This window comes from Vicugna pacos, chromosome 6, assembly GCF_048564905.1.
Source record: "Vicugna pacos chromosome 6, VicPac4, whole genome shotgun sequence".
Classification (NCBI taxonomy): Eukaryota; Metazoa; Chordata; class Mammalia; order Artiodactyla; family Camelidae; genus Vicugna; species Vicugna pacos.
The window spans coordinates 54,704,800-54,730,061 of NC_132992.1; the positions used below are offsets into that span (position 1 = coordinate 54,704,800).

The window sequence follows — 25,262 nt, forward strand, 5'->3', positions numbered from 1 at the left end:
TCCTTTTACAAAGAGTACACAAAACTAAAACTTTATGAATCATGATGTGACCTAATAGTTCAATAGAAGATTCAAGAAAAGCACAGACATTAGGATTCTAACAAAAGACTATTCATCATATGAACAGGTTTAATGTAACATGGAATGCAAAAGAGTAGAACCATTAATAAAGTATCTGAGTCTTATTTCAACTTAAAAAAATAATTAAAATAAATAAAATCAAAACAGGATAGTGACCAGAATTATACTATTATAATCACATCAAATAGAAAAGATTCCATCAACATTTTAAGAATGTAACAAATGCAACATGATACATTTTTTAATATTCCACCAATTTTGTAATCTATTTTTCATAAAAATGTTACTCAGAAGAGAGGCTTCAGACACCCATGGAAAGATGAGAAATCAGGTTAGAAATACATAATATGCCAGGATTTACTAATTCACTGTTAAAAAGTACCTTCTATTTCTAAACAAATGAATAATTATTTTATGTCACATATAAGACAGGTGGTACTTTACTGACGTTAGAATTATATCAACTTTTAGATGTACATTTAAGTTGCCACGTTTTATAAGTTAATTTTCATTTCCACTTCTTTCAAAGGCTGACCAGGTTGTTTGCCAATATAGTATTAGGATCAACAAATGTTGAATTGCACTACGTTTAGTTACACTATATCTAATATTCAATTTCACGTAATATATGTGAAATGATACACTCCTAAGTAATATTTAGATATATTTCTTTGAAACAAAAATATTAATTTTATGAATGTGATAAGAAACAGCCTTATTTATTGTATGCTTTTTTTTTCAGATGATCAGTACAGATAGCAGACACATAACTCCTTACTACCTATACTCTGACTAAGAAATGAAGCCAAACTTTAGAAAAATACAATGCAAGAAAAGATTCAAGTTAAAAATATATTCCTTTGGTTAAAAATCATCCCTTTTATAATATTCATTTGTAATCTAAACTCACAGCATGTCCCACCAGCCCAAAGTAATCTTCTAAATGTCATTATACTTGTATTACAATATTTTTTTCAATCCAGTATTTATGGAGGTCACTGGGTTGCAGCAACAAAATATTTTAACTCTAGGAAGAGTATAGCCTTGTTGCATTAGCTCCTTTAACAAATGTCTTTCTTAAGAGAGTTTTACTTTAGAAACCTCCGACACATGTAGTTTTCTTCAGATACTGTATATCCAAACTTTTTATAGAAACCAACATTTTGTGGTAGACATTCAAGGGTAATCTTATAACAGTTCAGTTTCTTGCTTAGCAAAGTAAGGGTTGATAATAACCTGAAATTAAAAAGAAAAAAGGAAGGGGGAGGCATAGTAACAATGTGAATGAATATTATATAGAACTTCAAGTTTATATCAGAAATAGGTTTAGGTCATGACCTTTCCTACTATATTCACTTAAATATTCAAAATTACAAGTGGATAAGCATTTATATCATCCAGAGCATTTTATTTTGCTTCCAATATACTTTATCTAGTATTCTCCAGCCCATTAATAAATAGGACAAATACTAAACTCACCCTGAGCCCTCTTTAAAAATAAGTTTTAAGATTAATTTTAATACCAAAGACTGGCAACCTTTTAAAAAAAATGACCATAATTAATCTTTTCTAAATCTATTCAAGCTTCTTAGGAATATGTCAGCATCCACCTAAGCTGGGAAAATAATTGCATTGTTTATCATTTTTAAAGGTCCTTAATATTTGTTAAAGAATATATCAGATTAACTTTGGATTGGTCTAATCTAAGTAGAAACAAAGCAAAAAAGTATAAATATTTACAAATCCTTAAAGAATCCAAACCCAGTATAAGGATGTGATTCTGACTGCCTTAGGAATAACAAGTAGAAAAGAGCTATAAAAATTTACTTGAACAGTTTTCTCATGTTGCATAGATTAAAAAATTTTATTCTGAAGACAGAACATCTTGACTGAAATTATACAGTTATAAAAGGTATGACTAAGTAAAGTGGACAAGAAATTGGTGTATCTTGTTTACTGATGTGTCCCAAATACCTTGAATAGTATCTGGCACATAGCAGATGCTTAATACTTACTGAGTGAATTCCTTAAAACTCAGAAGAGGTAATATGAAAGAGCAAGTTCTATTTTATAAAGTAGGCAATAAACCTATGAAACTTATTTATACTTACTTTAAAAGATTTAGATAAATGTACAGAGGATTATTCACTGAAGGTTACTTAGCTGTTTCAGTATATGGTTCTAAAACTTACATGACTGAGCACATTTCCTTTGTTTTTAAATATGACAGAAATGGACAGATGATTTGACTCCCCAGAAGCTTCTGTTCCCTACTACTATGAGAGTACTGCTATAACAAGTTAATAACTTTAAGGTGTTACAGTTTTAGCAGTACACTTCCAATTTCCAAACCTAATGGTAAAAGTTATATAAGAATACTTTATTTCTTCATTAAATTCAGTCTCAATTATGGAGTGAGAATGGGTTCATAATTAATGATGCCTAAAAAGAACTTCAAACAGGAAAACATTTTTTAACAAGTATCTTGGTAAGAAACTATAAACTGAAACTGAAATACAACAAATATCTAATTTATCCAGGGTTACCTGGTTTTTGCCTACTTACAGTTTGCCAAGCTGCTTTCCTCTGCATTCGTCACTAACAACAACATCTTCTACTCTTCCTCTCTGAAAATATTAACAAATTTTGAAAGGACTAAGAATATAGTTTTGTTTTTAGCTAAATCAAGTTACAGTAAGAATTCAGTGTTGAAAATAAATGTTTTGTAAACATGAACTTTGCAAAATGCAAAATGTTTTTATTTAATTCTTATAGAGGAAATAATACAATGAATCAACTTGTGGCCTAATCTTGTTTTGTCCATATCCTAAACCTTCCCACTCCTTTATTTTAAAGCAAATCTCTGGATCCACATCACCGAAATGTAATCCTGTCATGAATGTACTACATCCATCATCCTACTTGTTTTATAGCAGTTTATTTCAGACATCCAAATACAATTCATTAACTCCTAGTACAGAAACCACACCAAAATGCACACCTCACAGAATACATTCCAACTGTTTCTATCATATCTAACTGGATCACCTAGGTTTTCTTTACTGTGTCGTGTGAGTCATGAGGAGTGAAGGGACTCTACAGGCATTAGAAGTGTCACAATTAGAACCACATAGTCTTCTGAGCCCTTTACCACTTGGAAACTGATGGGAATTTGTGTTCATGCAGTATATTCAAAGTACTGTTTTTGAAAAACATTAGCATTAGAGATTCCAAACATTACTGCTAAATTCCATGATGCTGACTTGGTTTCTCTATGTCTATTCCAATTCTAACACCTTACAGAACAATTTCTAGCAAACAATCCATATTGTTAATAATTTTCTTCCTTATGACTCTCAGAAGACAATGAGAAAATGACTTAAGTGATTTCTAAGAAGCAAAACTTTATTCCAGGCAATATATAGCTTTCTCATTTTTACAAAAAAAAAGCAGTGGGAAAACAGGTATGTTTAATGGAAACTCAAAGTTGATTTTGCTAGAAAACAAACGTCCATTTTACTCGTAAGCATTAATATTGAAAACATACCTTAGCACAGGAATGGATGAATTTATGTTCTATTATCAGAGTTGCGGTAGCAACTATCTGTCCTAAAGTCACATCTTCCACCACTGTAACATAATAATCCCCAGATTTCTTCATGTGCTCAAAAGATTCTGTGGAAATTGGGAAACTGTTACGCAGTAGACATTAAACTTTTATTAGGTGTCAGAAAAATACCAGAATTAGCTGACTTAATTACTGAATATTTAAAGCTATTTTACCACAGTAATTTACAGCTTTGTTTCTAAAGAAAATATCAGTTATTAAAAATGACCAAGTAGTTGAAATATCTGCAATCAGTATCAACTGAAACATAGTGCATACATTTAAAAAATCTGCTAGCAAAATAAAGTAAGAGTCATATAACTATTTTAGATGAACAGCACTTATAATACAAATAAATTGTACATGTTGCCATTTCTGTTTTGCCATTTCTGTGACTAATGAATGAAAATTTTCGTATCTTCATTACTACTTAACTTTAATCAATTTCTTTAACTTTTACACTCAACAGATACTCACAAAGAACAAAACTCTGCAGGTTTTAACAAGAATATTTATCTCCATTTTGTAATTTTAGTCTTTTGGTTTCAAAATATTTGACAAAGTAGTTTTCAGTTTTCCCCCTGTGATCTCAAGTGTTTCATGATTACATGACTTGCCTTTTTAGAAATAGAATCATCACTTTTGTTGGCTTTGAAAGCACCTTGTGAAGTAGATTTTTTAAAAAGTCTCCATTTCCCAGTAATTTTCTCAGGGCCACACAGCAAATAGGAGCAAAAAATACCTTACCCTCAAATTGATTTTTAGTACTTATATTGATGAAATAAGATGATTTCTCATCTAATCTGATATGCATGAAAAGAAGAATTCAGGAATAAAACCTCAGCCTAACAATGCCAATATATTATTTCCACAGTCTTTTTATAGTAATGGGTCTGCAGTGGGAAGAAGAAATAAATCAGTGAAGGAAAACAAACAGGGAGAATCAGAAAATAATGGTCTTCATCTCAGGAGAGTTATATGGAGTACAAAATAAAATTACCTATTTAAAGGAAATTTAAAAATTATAGAAAACTGGAAGACAGTGTTAAGATCATTGGCTGGAGTCAGGAAGGTTGTAGTTCTTTCCTTACCAATAACTTCCTATGATCCTGGGTATGTCATTTGACCTCTCTGGATTTCCATTCTCATGTGTATTAAAAAAGGGGGGATGGGGAGGCTGAACTAAAAGATACCTGCTAACCTTAAAATTGAATATAAATGAACCAAAAAAAATATAGAATGTATTCTCTTACATTTTTGATTAGGTGATGAAATTTCTGTGAAATAACCACTTTTAAGGAAAAGACTATAATAAAAAACAATCTCTGGAGCTGCCACCCAGGTCCTATGCTATAGTAATTATCTAAAAGTAGCCAAATATTTTGTAAAACATGGTAGTTGCTACATTTGGATTCTAGAACAGTTTACCCACATTAAACAGTTAAATAAGAAAACAGCTAATTTGTTATTTGAATAAAAACACAAGTAGACACTGAACAGATCTCAGACAAAAATAAAATCTTGTTTCCCTTTATTTTTCATTCAGAAGAGGCTGTAGTACTTACTCATAAATTGTTCAGGGTTGACAACTCCAGTCTCTGTCAGCTGACCTAGTACCTTAAAAAAACCTAATTTTTAAAAACAGATTTCAGGTCATGAGAAGAGCAAATGAAATACTTATCACAAAGAAGCAATGTGTCAAGCTGGTGGGATTATCGGCAGTTATTTTTCAAAACTCTGTAATGAACCATTTTAAAATTAAAAGATTAAACTGAAACCTATTCTTTCTATAATCACTACATAATAATAATAGGTTATATCAATATTTTTGGCTGCATAAGATTTTTGGAATAGTGCTGACCTTAATATGTACAGAACCAGAATGGATGGTTTTCAATATAATTTGCATTAGAGTCAATGCAAGGGATGCCAGTTTTTCCCAAATACGTGCTTTGGTTTTACTTAAAAGTGCAAGATTCTCATTATGACCAAATATGATACTATTTGTAAAATATCATTGAGATTACAGTTTTTAAAGATTCCTGATTAATTTCATTAATGTTATCTTAAATTAATTTGAACAGCACATTTCAGAACTTTGAGAATCTTAACTTCACACTCAATAATTAGTTTGACAAAAATAGTTTCTTAAGAGTTCCTACCAAAAAGAAAACTGTAAAAAGTTCATTTTTGATTACTGAAATTTAAGGAAATCATTTTTGAAAATTTAGATGTTAAAAAAAGAAATACATGTAAACAGAACTTTTTGTAACTCATCCAAGGCAAATTATCTCCATCCTCATTCCCCATCCAGCTTCTTAGAGAAGATGCTTCCTTATGTGTTGTGATACATGATATTTTACCCTTTTTGGCTTCTTAATTAGGAAGGAGCACTGTTGTACTTAAGTCATTTGAAATATTTCACAGTAATATCTGATTAGCCATGATATATACACATTGGAATTGAGTTCTCGGTCACTTTAAAAATTAAGCACAAATATATATATAAGTCAAATAGTATTTTAAAAAAGTATCGGCATCATCTTGTTTGTGGAGAAAACAGAGTGCTAACTACAAGTCTGACCAGGAAATGTAAACTGAGTCCATACCTCTATTTAAATCAGCGGTACAAAGAGGCCTCAAAACCAAACCTTCTCCAGGATGCGTTGGGGATATGGCTGGAGAAAACGTAGCTGTATTCTGACTCCAGTCCACTTCTTTGAGTAGACTTGGGTCAAACATAGGAGTTTCATCAGGTTTCATCTTTGCTGTAAGGTCTAAAATAAAGTTTTAAATGTTAGGCATTTTATTTAATAGCATGAAGAATGTTATGATTAGCAAGAATGTCAATTTCTTTATAAAAAATAATGTAAACAGAAAAATTCTTTAACGAATATACATGATATTTTAGCCTATCCCGAATCTAACATCAAATGCCACAGCTACAGATACATAGAAAATTCATGAATTCTATCAGATAGTAAACGAGTGACTAAATTGAGAAGTTAAACTTTAAAACTCCATTTCCTAACAGGACTTTTTTAAAACATTTTTTTCCCTGTGAGTTGGTGCTACTAGTGTATCACTGTGAATACAGACTTTTCATGGGCTCTTAATTTTTTTTTTTACACTATTGGAGTTTATCATTGGGCTAAGGAATAAGTTGTTGGTCTTGACACTAAGTAAGACTTACTAGGTATGTAATTTTTTTTTTTATATGAACCTTAAACAAGATTCTCTGCATTCACTGGAATATTTGGTCTCAGCTCTCATAGATTCACACTAAGAGTATCTTCAATTTTGTTTTCACAGCAGGTTTTTAATAAAAAAACTATATGTAAGTTTCTCAGCTGCATGTAAGAAGCTTAAGAATAGCCAGTATTTTTCATGCTATTGAAAAATGATCAGTTACGGTATTTTCCTCTCTTTTTTTGAACATTCAGAAATGGTCAGATTCTTACTAGGTGTGGTCTAGTAAAACTGAGACTAAACAAAAGATATAATAATAGAAGGAATACAAAACATTATATAAAGCATAAAAACAGGTACATGTCTGTGGAACAGAGTTACTGGAGGAAACAGTCTTCCTAACAATTATTATTAAAAGACTGTAAGGCAACCCCAAACTTTTCATTTCCAGCCCTATACCCAGTTAAAGAAACCACAGCTGACCCTTGAACAACACAGGGGTTTAGGGTGCTAACCCTCCACACAGTCAAAAATATGCATTAGAAAATCCACATATAACTTATGATCAGCCCTCCGTATCCACAGTTCTGTAATCATAGACTCAACCAACCTCGGATGTGCAGTACTGTAGTCTTTATTACGGAAAAAAAATCCATGTATAAGTGGATCCTCACAGTCCAACCTGTATTGTTAAGGGTCAACCGTGTTCCATTTGATACCTGCCTCTAGCTCTTTGAAACAAAGAATTTGAAGATATATATCTATAACATACTACCATAAAACAAGAAAGTAATACAGGAAAAATAATAGACCAATTTCCACAATAACCCAACTCCCCATTCTGTAAATCGCAATATGCTTAAGGACAACTGTTCTTAACTTTTCCCTAAAGATGGATTAAGCGGCCTATGTAACCAGAGGTAACTATCCAGATAATGCTGCAGGATAGCAGAGGCTTTGGGTAGGCAGTGTGGTGTGATAACAGAAGTTAACATTTGTTCAGCACTTACTACATGCCACGCATTGTTCAAAGAACTTTATACATTACTGATTAATTTACGTTAACAATCCTATAGGGTAGGGATGATTGTTATCTTCATTTTAACAGATGAGGAAATGCAGGCATAGACGTGTTAAGTAACTTGCCCAAGGTCACAAAATTAGTAGAGCCAGGATTGAAACCCAGGCATGGGAACAGCATGAGCTCTCGAGTCAGACCTGGTGTTCAGATGTCAACTATGATCATGGCTAAGGGAGTTAAACTGAGAATGTATTTCCTCATTTGTAAAATGGAGATGAAATTATTGGAAGAAGAAATGGATTACTGTATGCAAGCACCTAAGAGTGCCTGTCACACTGCAAGCCCTCAAGATATACTTTGGTTAGTAACTAATTTAAAGTTCATTTTTATAAATTCTTATTAACTTATTTCACCCTTAAATTAATCCATGAGTCAGACACTGCTGGGTACATGAGCTACAAAAAGGTTATCTATTATGTATATGTTAAATTGAAAGTTAGCATTCTTGGAGAGGAAAGAAATCATAGTTTATTATGTAGAATACTGAGAGGTTTGTTTTCTTTCCCTTAAAAAGGACTCAGATCATGTTATGCTGTAAACACTATACCTGGTTCTAAGAACAGTAAGGAAAGGAAGTAAACTGTGATGATTAAAACAATTATTCAAATAAAATTTAACAAGCTAATAGTCCATTTAAACCGATTTTTAATAGATTAATTTAAAAGCATGCACTTTAGCGTTTGTCCCTGATAACTGAGCCCACTGAGCTTTTGGGTGTGCTTTCATCTGAAAGATGGGTAACAAACAGCACTGTTATTTTTCAGGTATGAAGATAAACAGGCTAAATATCAACAAAGTAAAATGTGTACATTAAATGCAGAAGGCAGAAAGCATTAAAAAGTTAAGTTCCTCAAGGCAACAGACCATTTAAACATTTTGATGTTCATGCTATTTAACATACAGTTGTGACCATGAAATTTAAAGAAAGCTCAAAAAGAAGTTTAGATGGACGTTAAGATAATTTAAACTAGATTTCTTTTTCCTATAAAGTTGCCTGAGTTTACAATGAAATATGCCCACAAAACACACAAAATGGGGTTAATAATTTGAGAGAGAAGGGAGAGGTACACAGGAGAAGAACTAGGATTATGAAGCCTTTAATTAATGAATTTTAAACAGTAAATACTAATATTTTCCTTGCTTTTCTTTAGCCAGATGGTCCTCTTCCATGAATGATCATAAAAATAAATGAAACTGGCTAATCTTTATTGAGTACTTTGTATTTGTTAACTCGTTTTTTCTTAAATGTTCTTTTATTGGGTGTGAGACAATTAGGTCTATTTATTTTTTTTAACAAGTACTGGGAACTGAACCAGGATCTTGGACATGCTAGGCATGTACTCTACCACTCAGCTATACCCTCCCCCCCTATATTTGTTAACTCTTAAAAATACAATCAAAGATGTGTCATCATTATCCCAGTTTTACAGACCAGGAAGCAGGTACAGTAACTTGCTCAAAATAACAGCCAATAAGGAACAGTGAGGATTCTTAACCAGGCAGCGGGGCCACCTTCATGGGCCCTGGCCTATGCAGCTGCACAGCACTCCACACTCGGTTTAATTCTCTGCTGCTACTGTCTTGACATTCTTAATAATTTTTTAACAAAGAGTCCTACATTTTCATTTGTCACAGGTTACCACAAATTACACGGCATTCCTGCAAGCCTCCAGACTCTGTACTGTTAGTACTGAAGATGCACTAGTGAAGCTGAATTCTCTGTTTTATTGTGTAAGAGTTAAAAATTTAGTCAAAGCATCACTTATAACCTATATTTGGAAAATAAGGATTTCAGGTTAGTCAAAATACTTCAAGCATTCTGGATAGAAATAAGAATCCATTAGCCAGGCAATCAGAGATTAATATCAAAATGTTTATATGAGCTATTTTACAAAACAGAGCCATACTTAAGGATACCTTCTTTTATCTTACTCTGCTGCCCATGCAGTAAAATTCTGCTGGTGCCCAATTAATATGGTGGGCAAGTTAAAGTAAGATGTGATTTGATACTAAATTTTGAAGATTTTAGAAAAGAGGGAAACAGGTAAATGTATTTGGTTTACAAAAGAAATAATTTTCAGCGTCTTAAGGTGCCCTCAGCTACCACAAAACTAGGAAACTTCAGTAAACAGAATTGCATGGTTGTTTGAAGCTGAATTTCATCATTATCACTGGGGTCTTATTTTGAAGACTTTAGATTAATATTTTAAAAGTAAACCCTAACTCTTCTTAAGTATTTCTCAAGAACCTTTCCTGTTTAACTACTAAATTAGCATGCGTCTAAAGGCCAATATATGCCTAGCGAGTGAATGACGAATGGTCTAAGACTTATCTGGAGGTCACGTTTCAGAAAATCCAGCAGAATAAAAATTCCGAAACTGCCACAAGTGGCATCACAAAAACCATACTCCAAATTCATTTTTACTAAGATCATGTAAGGTTTTTAGTTGGTTGACCATTCTTTGGACACAATTTCAACAGTTTGGGTTCTGAACCTCTACTGTACACTAGAATACACACAGGGAGGAGCTGCTGCTAGAAACAAGAAACTGAGAGCAACAAGTAATAGATACTGGGAATGAAGATTTCAAAAGTTGTTATAAAAATTAAAGCAACAAAATCTAAGGCCACATCTAAACTGCCTTTATATATCTCAAAAGCTCTCGGGGCATCCTGGTATTACTTGAGTACAAGGTTAAAGCAGGAAGTGGGTGGGCCCTTGCGCTGTGTGAGACTGGGGTTCATCTACATACAGTTTGTAACAATTTCAATAATAATCTGACTAAGTTTTAAATCTAAAGAACACTTCATTCGCTGATGATTTTAATAGGCCTGGCTATATTTATTAAATTGCGCGATTACACTTCAATTGAGAATTTTAAGAAGTCTTTTCTAATAGTTCATTTGATCCCTATAATCTAGGCAGTATTCCCAGTCTACCCATGAGCATGCTGGAGCACGTGGAGCTTTCAGGACTTGACTCCAAGGTAACATAGCACAGGAGTGAATTGGGACTAAATCCTCCCATCTTGAACTCTACAACACCATACTCAATAGACGCCAGCGTTTACATCATCATCAGGCCAGACAGGTAGCTGTCTACCCCATTCTAAAAAATGTCAGTGAATCCTGCCTAATAAAACTGATGTAAATGATTTCTTGAGGTCCATCCTAGGATTCATTCACGAGTGTATATTCCTAACAAAACTATAATCATCCTTCAACTTTGTATGAAATTGTAAGAGTTCGATTTACGTAAACATCAGCTCCTATAATAGAAATCACAATTACTCAGTATTTCTAGGGGTACTAGAAATACCACCCGGGGAAGAGACAAAGGATGCCCCTCTTTCCCGCAGTGAAAGCCCGGAGTTAGTCAGTGCAGGAGGTGATCTTCGGAGCAGAATCATGTCTTCAAGTGGCTCCTGACTGCTGTGAGGTGCTGCTAGGAAAGGTGTGGGGAAACGGGGGCCGGGGGCGTTCGTGCCCATTCAGAACCGATGGCGGCAAACACTGAACACTGTCTCAATCCCCGACACTAAAGCCTGGCGAGCGAAGAGTTAGTTTCGACCCCGGTCTCTGCTCTTGCCCTGCTAGGGCCACCCCCTTCATGGCTGGTCCATTAGCCATCATGCCTAACCTCTGCTCCAGGCGCGTGTCCGCTAAACTTGCTCCAAACTGCCCTCTACGCCCCCATGTGCACCCAGCTGGCTTCCCGAACGGAACCTCCCCGGCCTCCCCCTCGACCGGGCCTAGCTCGCCTCGCCGGGGGTGGCAATCACACCTGTTTGATAAATCTGAAGGCAGGCCCACGACGACACCCAGGGTATCCGGCCCGGCCCCGCTCCTTCTCCCCGACCCCCCAGGCTCCCTCACCCGTAAAGGCCCGCAGTCGATGCTCCTCTCCAGGCCCGTCGGACTCTCACCCACCCGGGTACACAGCACTGGATCCGGATCCGGCTTCGGCGCCAGCCCCACCTCCTCCACCTCCCGCGCTACAGCCGCCGGCACGGCAGCCGCTGTGCGAGCTGCGGCCAAGACGTGGCAGCACCAACGCCTCCAGCCCGCCCCTGCCAGCTTACGCAGGGCGGCGCGCAGACCCGCGGAGAAGACCGCGGGCGGAGGCGGAGCGAGACCCGGAGGGCCGGGGGCGGGGCGGGGCGGGGCGGGGCCTGCGGCCGGCGTCAGCACGTGGGGCGGCGGCAAAGACGTCCCGGAGGCTCCACCCGCCCGCGCGCAGCCAGCGGATCCTGACCTCGACCTGGCATCTCCGCCTCGCTCCCTAGGGCGTTCGCTGCGGGCTCAGCGACTCGGTTTATCTGGAAATATTCTACCTAGGAGTCAGCTAAGCACTGTAAGTGGTGACTAGTGTGGGCATCTTTGATTCTCAGACGCCAAAGGCTCGGCCTCTTGCCCTCTTCTTTTGCCCCTGTTACCCCTTCCCTTCAGAGTCTGTTCATTGATTAGAACTTCGGCTGCTCACTGGAGGCTCGAAGCTCCTCAACCCCCCGTTTTCTGTGTCACAAAACCTGCCTCCCTGAAAGAGGTGGGGACCCTGCATTCTGCTCCTTGGAGACTGTGTTTTATTTCTTTCCCAAATACTTTTTGGATGAACGTGGGGTTAGGACGCTGGTTCTCAGCTGCGGCGATTTTGCCTCCTTGGAGACAATTAACAACATGTGGAGCATTTTCAACCTCAAGTGTCAGGGAGAGGTGTAATTGACATCTCTCCAGGTGATAGAGGGTAGAAGTGGTTAGACATCAGGCACGCTGCTGTTTTACAGTATACAGGACAGCTCCCCACAACAGAATTACCCGCCTTGAAATGTCAGTATTGCTGAAGTTGAGAAGCCCTGGGTTAGGAGAAGAAAACTGAGTTTTCTCTGACCTCCCGTTTCCAAAGCATCTAACCTAAGTAGCACGTGTCCTCATTTTACTGATTGGGAAACAGGTTCAAAGATGTTAGTAATTTGCCAAAGTCACATAGCTTGTAGCTCCCCTTCCTTGCCTTGTATCATAAATTTCATTTTATTGAAATTGTGGAGTATTTTATTTTTAATACTGTTCAAAGAATTAACATCCTATAGTCTGCCAGAAATTATATTTTCTGCTTATTTGTGAGACAAATTTCAGTTAACTCTCTTACTGGTTGATGCATTCTCACAATTTCACTATCTTGGTATCTATCCTTGTTTTTGTACGTATAATCCTTATACGTACAAATGAATGTGCAAGACACAAACAGAAATATACTGACATTAAGAAACATAGAGCCTTGTTTTCTTTAAGACTTCTGAGCCTGTGTTTACAATGAGTTCCTCCTGAGCAAAAGAATCCTGTTAAATTTTATAATTGAGTGAAGAGTGAAATCAGTTATAAAATTGATCACAGAACACAGGAGTTCTAAGAGGTACCCTAAAAGATCTGCATTTGAGACGTACCCTCCTTGTGCCATAGGAACCCAGTTCCCCCTTAACAGTCACATTCAGTCACTCTGACAGTGACCCTCCCTTCTTTGCCTGTTGCAATGAGCAGCCCAAGGTGGCCAGGTGGCAATCTCAGCTTCAATTTTAATAGAATCATTGGTGTGTCCTCTAGTGATTTCTGTTTATTTTACACATTCTTTTTTTAAATAGCGGTATCATTGACATATAACATTGTATTTGTTTTAAGTGTATAGCATAATGATTTGATACATATATATTGGGAAATACCACAGTAAGTTTGGTTAACATCCACACCACAAATTGTTATGTATTTTTTTCTTGTGATGAGAACTTTTAGGATTTATCCTCCTCTCAGCAACTTTCAGATATATAGTACAGTGTTGTTAACTGTCGTCACCATATATCCCATTATATCCCCAGGACTTATTTGTCTTACAAGTGGAAGTTTGTACCTTTTGACTAGTTTCACTCTTTTAACTCCCCACCCCGTACTCTGGCAACCACCAGGTGTTCTCTGTATGTATGAATTAGTTTTTGTTTTGTTTGGATTCTACATATAAATGAGATAATACAACATTTATCTTTCTCTGTGTGACTTATTTCACTTAGTATAATGCTTTCAAGGTGCATCTATGTTGTCACAAATGGCAAGATTTCCTTCTTTTTTGTTTTGCTGAATAATATTCCACTGTGTGTGTATGGCCGAAACTTCTTTGTCCAGTCTTCCATCAGTGGACACACAGGTTGTTTCCATGTCTTGGCTATTGTAAATAATGCTGCTGTTAACACAGCGGTTCATATATCTTTGATATATAAGATAGTGATTTTATTTTCTTCAGATAAATACCCAGAATGGAATCGCTGGATCACATGGTAGTTCTACTGTTAATTTTTTGAGGAACCTCCATACTGTTTTCCATAGTGGCTGCACCGATTTACATTCTCACCAGTGGTGCACAGGGTTCCCTTTTCTCCAAATCCTTGCCAGCACTTGTTATCTATCTTTTTGATGATGCCATTTTAACAGGTGTGAGGTGATAGCTCACTGTAGTTTTGACTTGCATTTCCCTAGTGATTAGTGATGATTGAGCACCTTTTCCCGTACCTGTCGGCCTTAGGTGTGTCTACACTAGAAAATGTCTATTCAGCTCCTCTGCCCATTTTTTAATCAAATTAGTTTTTTAATTTTTCTTTGCTATTGAGTTGTATGAGTTCTTTATATATTTTGGATATTAACCCCTTGTCAGATATATGATTTGCAAATGTTTTCTCCCATGCAGTAGGTTGCCTTTTCATTTTGTTGATGGTTTCCTTTGCTGTACAGAGCTTCTGAGTTTGATGTAGTTTCACGTGTTTATTTTTGCTTTTGGTATCAAATCCAAAAAAACTGCTGAAACTGATGTCAGAGAGCTTACCTCCTGTTTTCTTCCAGGAGTTTTATGGTTTCAGGTTTTATGTTCAAGTATTTAAACCATTTTGAGTTGATTTTTGTCTATGGTGTAAGACAGGGGCTGCAACTATTAACATAAGCTAATAGGCCTCTTTCATGGAAAGACTCAGCATTTCAGTCTGCTGCCTCCATGCTGGGCCCCGGAGGGATAACTGATTAAGAATTGTTTCTCTATCTGTTGCAGTCCTATGGTACCCTTGAATGTAAGACTCGCTGGCCACCGGAGCCAGGAGAGCAGGTGGCATCTTCTGGGCAGAAGCTGCAAAAACCAGGCATCAGACATGCACACGAGCTTCTTTCCGGGAAATACCAGTGACCTGGGGTGAGGAAGCCTGTCCCCCACACTTCTAAGGTAAGCAACTAGCTTCTTTGATGGAAAGACTGGGTGCATTTCAGTCTTTGCATTTCAGTCTCTGCCTCTTTGCTGGGCCCTGGGGGATTTGAATCCGCACAAGCCCTTTAGGAATGTTCTATTGCAAGCCCTGTGGGTTTTCGGAGCTAGGTGTTGTGGGGGTCCATTTCTCAGGTGGAAGTCTTAGAAGTTGTGGCTCTAGCTGTGGCCACACCCTTCACTCCTCTGGGAGAAGCGGTGAGTTTTTCGTTCCCTCCCTGTTGCAGGTCACTGCGTGGGGTGGGGGTGGGAGGGTGAGGTTCATGGTGAGATTGTGTCTTAACCTCTCCTACCCATTTCAGTGTGGGATTTTTCTTGTTCGTCTGATGTGTAAGAGTTGCTCAGCTAGTTTCTGGATCTCTTTCGAAGGAAATTGTTCTGTGTGTAGCTGTAGATTCGGTGTGTCTGTGAGAGGTGAGTTCAGGGTCCTCCTGTGTTGCTGTTTTGAACCAGAAAAACATTTTATGGATTCTTATACGAAATGTGGCATCGCCAACAATTCTTGATGGGACAGTGAATGCTGTTATGTGGGAAAACATGGGTATCAGTGATTAAATTGAGAAATGATTCAGGAATGTTGGACTCAATGAGAAGTTTTAAGAATACTTTAACCAATTTATTTCATTCATATTTTTCTCCTAGTGTTTGCTTAAGAACTATCTATAACAATCCAGTTCTAGTTAAATATAAAGGGCTCTTTTACTAAGTATTAAAGTTCCAAGTGATAAGAAAATATATGTTACGGGTTTTAATTGGCCATACTTTTCTTTCTTAGTGGTATATAATAAACTAATGATGCATGTTACAGTAGGTATATCTTAAGGTTTGGTGAAATATGGTACATGCCTTAAAATAATAATTCTCTAAACACATTCATAAATTATTTAATTTGATCCTCTTATGAATACTGTAAGATCAGGTGGGTGTTATTTCCATAAGGCATGTGAAACTCAGGTAATTTTCATTTTCTTATAGGTGAGATTGTGTTTTATTTTATTTTATACTTTTGAACTTAACCTACAAAAACGATTCAGTGATTTGTTTTCTGTAACATGAAACCACGAATTTAATGCATTTTAACTGCTGAGCAGAGTGTGTTCCATATGGCGCCTTTTTGAAACTGTGAGGTTATAAATGAAAGGTGAGAGGTGGGAGTTAAGCATAGGCAGTTTTATGTGTGGAGTTGGGGAATGCTCAGATATGACAGAAACTCCTGGAAAGGAAGCAGAAGATCAAGCCTAGGAGAAGCGTGGTGGTAGGGAGAACACCTCGTATCTGGTCAAAGTGCTGTTATGCTGCTTGGGATCATATTGTTGATGTAGGTCTTCTTGTTGAATCCTTCAAAGGCGGCTCATTTTCTCCTAGATATTGTGTCTTCAAATTATATAACTGCCAATAGCTACTGCTTGGTAGTCAGGTTCTTGCTCATGCAAAAGAAACCCAATTCTGGAAAGATCATTATTTTACAGATCAGTGGGAAGGCTGGAGAGAACCAGGCTTAGAAAATAACGGAGAGTCTGTGTAGCCAGGAGCACAGCTAGCTGTCCAGAGTCTGGGACAGCTGGTACTTTGGCTTTTGTTTCCTCCTGTCAAGAGTCATGGTATTCAGTTCCCCAAATAGGGATTCAGATCCTAGGCAGCCAGAAAAATTACATGTATTCTGTATTGTTATGTATTATGACACGTGTATTTTGTTTAAATATGACTGGATAGAGCATTTAAAATACATGTTTAATAAAGCCATGTTTAGCTATAAGGAATTATTTTATTTTTACTGCTTTTCTTTTAAAGAGTGCTGTTAAGTAAGTTGGCCCTCCATATCGCTGGGTTCTGCGTCCATGGATTCAACCAACTGTAGATCAAAAATATTTTTAAAACAATTCCAGAAAGTTCCAAAAAGCAAAACTTGAACTTGCCACTCAGCAGCGACTATTTACATATTATTTGCATTGTATTAGGTATCTCGAGTAGTCAAGAAAAGATTTAAAATATATGGGGAGGATGTGTGTAGGTTACATGCAAATCATATGCCATTTTATATAAGGGACTTGAGCATCTGTGGGTTTTGGTATCAAAAGGGATCCTGGAACTGAGGGATGACTGTGTATGGAAAACATGCAAACATCCCCAGAACTACCACATTCATCCTGCTGTGGACATGGCCATTTTATGAATTCCTTTCTTGCCAAAGTTAAAATTTATATCGGCATTTTTCTCCCAGGAAATGAGTCCAATTTTATTACGGAATATGATTCACTTTTTTGCTGGAATTCACTTGTTAAACCAGGTATGCCTATAGATGGTAGAGGGCCATTTTTAGATATTTCTTAATTCCACCAAGCCCCGGTGGTCATTTAACTTCCATCTCTGAATTCATAGTCTTTAAGTAACTAGTACGTAATTTATCTATTTGTTTATTGCTTACTGCATAGGTAATGAATGATTATTTTAGAATTTGCAACATTATAGAAACACAGAACAAAGAAGGATAAGAACCCTTACCCCTGTCCTTAGGGACGACTATTGTTAACAGCTTGGTAGCTCTTTCTCCAAACTGCCTGGGTTCTATGTCCATGACTAGAGGGGGGAATGTTAGGTAATTTAGACAGAAATGAGCACTGGGTGGGGGGTAGAGGAAGGGGAATGGAACAACCCAGACCACAAGGAAACCGCGCTGTCAATTAACCAGAGCGCAGGAAATCAATCAGTTAGTCAATCAGTTAATCAATCAATTAATCAATCACAAATCCAGGATATAAAAATAGGAGGAAGGAGAGAGCAGTGCCATTTTTCCTCTCCTGGATTGGCCTGCTCTCAATTCTCAAGAGTGTACTATCTTTTACTTTTTTTACTTCACTAATAGAAATCTTGCTTATATCACACTTTCTGTCTCTCGTCAAAAATCTTTTTTTTCGGATGACTAAGAACCGAGTTAATTCTTATTTCCCTTTTCCAGTAACTTTAAGCTTTTTCAAACAAATGTTTCAACAAAAACATCCAGCTTTTTCATTTAGTTGGCAGCCTTGGACAAGTTATTGATCCTCATGCTGCCTCAGTTTCCTCTCTCAACAGTACTGGCTTACAGGGGTTTGTGAGGGTTTAACAAGATAATATGTGAAGTGTTCAGCATAGCTCCTGGCATGTAGTAAGTCACTCAGGGACCCAAGGTCCTGGAGATTCTGCCATGTCATGGTCACGCCGTGGAATACAAGGCTCCCTGAGTCACCACAGCAGTGAAAAGAAACTGTAAAACCACACAGGGACTTTTTATTGCCTCAGCCCGTAATTCACAGACTCCGCTTCCAATTACACTTTATTGGCCACAGCTAGTAACGAGAGCCCTGCCCAATGGCAAGTAAGCTGGGAGAGGTGGGGTGTGGACTGATGACTGGTGAGTGCTACTACCTCTGTCACAATCCACTCCCCACCCCAGCATGGTATAATATTATTCAAACTGTGTTGCTATTTTTCAGGTTTTTTTAATTTAATATATCATGGATGTCTCTCCATATCAGTACATATTCTTTCATTCATTGACTATTTTTTCCAGCCCTTCTGCATGGCAGGCATTGTTCTGGGTGGTGGGATCTACCACCGAAGAAAACATTTGATAATCCCTGCCTTCATATAGTTTAATGAATTAAAAACAGATAGGAAATTAAATATTTTAAACGTATAACATGTTAGAAAGTAGTAAATGTGACAATGAGAAATAAGGAAAACGTAGAGGGAGTTTGGGGAATATAGTTTTAAATAGAATGGTCATGAAAGGCCCCTGTGAGGTAGTTTGAGTTAAATTGTGGAAGGTATGAGGAAGTGAGGCTGTGAGTATTTCTAAAGGATGAGTGCCCCAAGGAAATAAAATGATCACTGTGGGTTTGGTGATGTGCACACAAAGATGCATTTTTCTGTTTTTGTGTATGTTTAAAATTTTCCATTGAAAAAATTAAAAACAAAATGTAGCCCTGGTTGTAAAACTGGCATCCAAATTTTATCTCTGCATTTTGGAAAACAAAAATTGTGATAGAAAATACAATAGATATTCTCAATTTTCTAAAAAAAAAAAAATGATCAATTTACCTCCTCAGAAACTATGTTTTAAGTAGTTTATTTCTCTGCATCCCCACTAACCCAGGCTGCTACTGTACAGTTCAGCATTTGATTACATGTTGCTGTTTATCATCGCATAATCGTGTATGTTAGTCTTATTTTTCCAATTATTTATTAACCTGTTAATCATGTCTTACCTTTTGATCCACCTTTTTCTCTCCTTCCTTTAAAGTGATTAGACATATTGTAAATTCTCTATAAGCATTGTAGACTGAGAAATAAAACTTAGTGATGACTTTGACTTTATTAGATGTATCAGTCCCTCGTCATTCTTACAGCATTTTGCTGTGTTGAGAATGTAAAAGAAAGAAAAAAGTAAACTGCGCAAAATATTATATCCACAAGCAATTTAAAAGTTTGGAGCATTAGAGAGCTGGCTCAAAAACCCTTTAGGTATTCTTTTTTAAGTAATAGGCCAGATATGAGGTACAGTTTTGAATAGAGACCTTTCTTAATCACATGGTTATCATGATTCTTCCACTAAAAATTTTGTTCTTTCAGTGATTCATTTTCTGTTGCCATAGAACTGGGCTACATGGAACAAACATTTTGAGTAAATTATGTCAGATTTTCCTTAAAATGACCAAGAGTCCCAACAATTAGATGATTATAATTGAAGCAAAAAAGAAAAAATCAGCCTGGTTCAGCCCAAAGAGTTTACTGGACTCTGTCCGACTTCTCTGGCTGGTTTGTGAGGCCACACCCAGACCCCCGTGAGGAGTGTCTCTGAGGGGTCACTCCCATAGAACCACCCCTGTTTAGGGAAAGTGGTGACAGGCTTGGTCAAGCAATGAGGAAGACTTGTCAAAGACAGATTTGTCAGTGTTAGTCACACAACTGGAACATAACATTTAAAGGAAAAGCATGACCCTACTGGGAAGCTGTGTTGGAAGAGCTGTGGCCAAAGAAAAAAGAATTACAAATTTAGGGAGAATTGTACTTCCATGACACAGATAACTTGGAAGTCTGATGCATACAAAGTTCTGTTTTCATAATCCACCCTAGTTACGATGTATTTGATGAGGCAAAATCTCTGTTTTGAGAACAGTGTCATTACCTCAGGAAGGAGGGATTACTGCATTCTACTGACATTCAGGTGGAAACATCTTTAGGATTCGGAATGATTAATTTTTGTAGTATCACTGTCTAATCACAGGCCTTGGTTAATCATAAAAACAGTTTGGAATAGTGGCTATACCTCACTGTCAAATAGAGGAAACAGATAGCATCATCATAATTCAAAGGTCACAAGACTGCTTTGAGACCATAAACAGTAATTTTGATCTGTGAACTTCAGTTTCCTCATCTGAAAAATGGAGACACAGATGATCTCTCTCCTGCATGTTCACTCATGTCATTTGAGAGTACTGAAATCTTAAGCGTAATTCTTCCAAGCAGAACCCAAACATAGGGGGGAAGAAAAAGAATAATAAAAACCATTCAAGTGGCCCTTGAAAAGACTGTTCCCTATGTTAATTGCTAATCCTCCTCTGAAGGAGGATTTCCTTAGATTTCTACCTGAGGACTAGACCTGTGCTCTTCGCTCCTCAATCATATCACAGATTCTCTATTCAATTATCATTCATTCATTTATTCTTTCGTGTGTTGACCATTTGCCAGATATTAAGATCCTACCATGTGCTAAGGACTGGAGATCCAAGGAGGAATAAGATAGACATAGGTCCAGCCCTCATGGAACTAATAATCGAGCAGGGGAGACCAACATGATACAGGTATTTACAAGTGCACTGAGATTACGCGGAAGTAGTGCAGGATGTAGTGAGAGCTTTCAACAGGGGGTTCTGTAACCTATTTGAAGGGTCAGAACGGATTTTAGGGATATCAAGGCTAAAACAAGAAAAATAAGGCGGAGCTGGCTAGGCAAAGAATAGAAGGGAAAGTGGTTTAGGCAGAGGAACCAGCACTGAACTGATTTAGAAAGGAAAGCCAGCAGGGCTGCAGTGTAGAGAGACAGGAACCAGAGTTTGGAGGCTTTATACAAGGTTTGGTCTCTGTTCTGAGAGTAATGGGGGAGAAGCCACTGAAGTTTTTTTGTTTTATATATTTAAGCAGGGAAGTGACATAGTCACTTGAATTTTTAAGAGCTCATTCTAGAGGGGAGGGTGTAGCTCAGTGGTAGAGCACATGCTTAGAATGCATGAGGTCCTGGGTTCAATCCCCAGTACCTCTGTTTAAAAAAAAAAAAACAATAAATAAACAAACTTAATTACCTTCCCCTAAAATAAAAATTCAAAAAAAAAGATCGTTCTAGGCATTATGTGCAGAATGGAGGAGAGGATGGTGCACAAATAATGTAGAGAAACCAGTTAGGAAGCAATTGGAGGAAATGAATTAGGATGTTGACAGGGAAGAGGAAGAAAAAGTGGACGAACTCAACAGATATATAAGAGACAGAATCAGTAGGGTTTGATTGTGAGGAAAGGATGAATCAAGGATGACTTCCAGATTTCTGGCTTAAGTGAATGGGTGGATGTCATTTATTTAAGTGAGGAACACTGTAAGAAGAAAAGGTTTGGGAAGGAGAGTCATGAATCATAGTTGACCAGCACATAGCATCCACAGTAAGTCATTTAGAATACAAAAATCTCAGGGTACAGATTATGAAAAGTTCATGTTTGGAGACCAAGAAGCATACTCTTGAACCACTTAGAAAATAATGGGAATTTGAAAATCTATAAGTTCAATGATAAAAACACTGCATATTAAAAAATGATGGCGATTGCTGCTTCTGGACATGATGGAGGTATTGATTTGGGGCTTAGTCCCATTCCATAAACAACTATAAGAGTAGCAGGATATACAGAGCAGCCATTTTCAGGCAGTGGACAACAGCACAGGATGGTGATCCTTAACACCAAGGAAACATTGTTGATGTGATCTTTACATTTGCCTTGCCATTCTCAATGGGACACTTTTTGGTGTGTGGTGCAGAGGGGTGGACCCAAGTGCAGAGCAGCAGTATTGCTAAGTAGAAGAGGCAGAAATGAGAGTTTGGGTTGCTAAGGTGGCTGCAGTTTGTGGGTCAGTGTACCCAAAATGACGGAGCTGTGGAGAGGGGAATCTCACGGGAGGTTATCTTCAGGACTATGGCTAAGTTCTTACCGCACATATGCAAGTCAAGACCATGTGATGCCGACCAGTAGTGACTATTAGGGGGCTGAGACCTTAACATAAATATTAGTACTGGAAGGTTGTGGAATTCTAATCAATTCAGACTGGAGAGATCTTACTGAATACCTGGGGCATTCAATTGGAACTCTGGTAAGATCCATGACCTAAAATAAGGACAAAACCAAAAGAGGGTCAAGACATATCAGTATAATCAATAACCTGCCAAGAAAAATCTGAACACACTTTAAAGAAAGATAGTATTATCCATTTCTTCACAATGTAGCAGCCAAAATTGTCTAATAGTAAGAAATTTCTAGATGAGGAACTCAAGAAGCAGGACCCTTAATCAAGAGACAAAACAGTGAGTAGAAACAGAAATGATCCTAGATGTTGGAGTAAGTAGACATGGACTTTAAAGCAGCTGTTATAAATATGTTCAAAGATTTAAAGCAAAAGATGGAGTTTTCCATTAAAAGTGTGAGTGAACAGATAGGAAATCTTAGCAGAGAAATGGAAACTAGAAAAACAGAACTAAGTGGAAATTCTGTAACTGAAAAACTACAGCCAAACAGAGCTGCCCAGGAAAATTACTGTCTTAAATGCTTGTTAGAAATGAAAAAAAGGCTAGAAATTAATGTTCAAAGCATAAATTTTAGGAAACTAGAAAAACAGCAGAATAAACAAGATATATGGAAGGAGACAGTAATAATAAGAAAAGAATAACATAGTAAACAGATTTATACAAGACCAATGTAAAAGAGTAATAAAAACAGTAATCTTCTAGGGAGGTTCATCAAGAAAAAAAGAGAATGCACAAGTAATCAATAACAGGAATGAAAAGGGGAACTTAGAAATATGTCCAACATTAAAGAGATAAGATATTATAAATAAATTTATGCTAAAAACTTTGAAAATTAGATTAAAATTGACAACCTTAGAAAATTTAACTTCCACAGCTATCTCAAGGAGAAACTGAATCTCTGAAAAAGTAGTTCTACAGCCATGAAATAGTCAGTAAATTAAAAACTTCCTGCAGAGCGAACTTCAAATCCAGAGTTCTACCAGTCGCAACACATCCAATTCAAATATTGTACAGACTATATCAGAGAGTAAAAAAGGAGATTAAAATAAAAAAGAGATTAATTCCCCAACTCTTGTTATGAAATTTGTTTAACCTTGACATCAATATGTCAGGGTAACCTAAGACAGTAGGGCACCTGTCATGACCAGAGTGAAGATCTTAGTAGTGAAAACTGAAAACCCTAAGTTCAGTTGGAAAATGGAATCTGACAGTATATAAGAGAGACAGTATATCATTATCAGGATGGGTATATCTCACAAATCTAGGAATCGTTTAATACTAGAAACAAAACGTATGATAAAATTCAACACATTTATGATTTTTTTTTTAAAAAAAGCTCTTCTTTACAAAAAAGGACTAAAAAGGGACTTTCTAACCAGATAAAGGTTATCTACCAAATGCAGCAGCTAACAGTTTTCTTTTTTTTAAAATAAGATTTTATTTTTGTAGGGTAATTACTCAGGAGTAGGGTTGCTGTGTTATATGGCAAGTATATGTTTAACTTTTTTTTTTCTTTTTTCTTTTAATGGAGGTAGTAGGGATTGAACCGCAGGACCTCATGCATGCTAAGCATGCATCTGCCACTGAGCTATTCTCCTGCCCCCACAGTATTCTTAATTTGAATGTTGGAAGCATTCTCTTTAAGCTCAGGAGCAAAGTAGGTGGCAAAAAGAGGAGAAGATCTAAGTGGATCTCAGGATGAGAAAGACATTCCTGGAACTCTGCAACACTGTGCCCAATCTAAGTAAATAAAGAGATATATCATGTTTACTGAGTAGAAGACTCAATTTTGTTTTTTTAATCAGTTCTTCCCAAATTCATTATAGATTCAATGCAGTTCCAATTAAAATCCAAATGAAATTTGTGTGTAACTTGTCAAGCTGTATCTATGATGTATATGTTAGAGCCAAAAAATATGCTCATGAAGAAGAACAAGATGGGGAGATTTGCCTTATATATTGCCTTATTAAAAAGCTGTAGTAATTAAGGAAGTGTGGTGCTGGTTCACGGAGAGAAAAAAATGCCCAGTGGAACAAAATAGGACACCCAGACACAGCCCTACCTAAATGTAAAATTGATTTGTAACAGGCTTGTTTTGCCTATCAGTTGAAGAAAGAATGGACTTAAAAAGAAAAAAAGTGTAATACAATTTAAAGGCATGACATTAGACCTCTCCCTCCCACCATGCACTAAAATAAGTCCCAAATGAATCAAAGGTCTAACTGAGAAGGACGAATGATGAAACTTTAGAAAACCATATAGAGAAATAGTTTATGGCTTTGGCTTCCAAATGGATTTCTTAATTGCAAAAAGCGAAGATGACAGTCAAGACAGTCTTGAAAAAGAAAACCAAATTTACATTTCTCAATTACACCCTGCTACAAAACTACGGTAACCACGACAGTGTGGTATTGGCATACAGCTAGATCAATAGGAAAAAATGGAGAATCCAGAAATGAACTCTCACATTTATGGTCAGCTGATTTTCCACATGGATACCAAGGGAATTCAATGGGGGAAAATTATCTTTTTAATAAATGGTGTTGGGACAACTGGTGAAAGAATAAAATTGGACCTATAACTCAACCATAAACAAAAATTAATCAGAAATAGATCCACATCTAAATGTGAAGAAACTATAAAACAACTAGAATAAAACAGAGGATTCAATCTTAGTGACCTTGGGCTAGGC

The 25,262-nt window shown here is 36.8% G+C and overlaps 2 protein-coding genes and 1 non-coding gene across 7 annotated transcripts in view; 2 read left to right on the plus strand and 1 right to left on the minus strand.

The window, feature by feature from the left end:
- STYX (serine/threonine/tyrosine interacting protein) overlaps positions 1 to 2,817 on the plus strand; it is a 38,976-nt gene extending 36,159 nt beyond the window's left edge. For 3 of the 4 annotated variants that reach the window (XR_012073614.1, XR_012073615.1, XR_012073616.1), the window contains one exon: positions 824 to 2,817. The gene's annotated coding sequence lies outside the window, so the exon portion shown is untranslated. The remainder of the gene's footprint in view (positions 1 to 823) is intronic. The other variant, XR_012073613.1, reaches the window with a different exon arrangement.
- GNPNAT1 (glucosamine-phosphate N-acetyltransferase 1) lies at positions 96 to 12,095 on the minus strand. 2 transcript variants are annotated; one of them, XM_006199770.4, is made up of 6 exons: positions 11,835 to 12,095; positions 6,298 to 6,465; positions 5,254 to 5,316; positions 3,629 to 3,756; positions 2,647 to 2,708; positions 96 to 1,317 (listed from the first exon to the last, which is right to left on the minus strand). In XM_006199770.4, exons 2-6 carry the CDS (start codon positions 6,449 to 6,451, stop codon positions 1,170 to 1,172), a joined length of 555 nt encoding a protein of 184 aa, XP_006199832.1. In that variant the 5' UTR covers positions 6,452 to 6,465; positions 11,835 to 12,095; the 3' UTR covers positions 96 to 1,169. The 2 variants fall into 2 exon arrangements, with proteins under 2 accessions (XP_006199832.1, XP_072819160.1); XM_072963059.1 differs by lacking the exon at positions 5,254 to 5,316.
- A 9,379-nt stretch (positions 12,096 to 21,474) lies between these two features.
- TRNAS-AGA (transfer RNA serine (anticodon AGA)) lies at positions 21,475 to 21,547 on the plus strand. Its single transcript has one exon. It is a non-coding gene; the product is annotated as a tRNA-Ser (tRNA).
- The last annotated feature ends 3,715 nt before the right edge of the window (positions 21,548 to 25,262 follow it).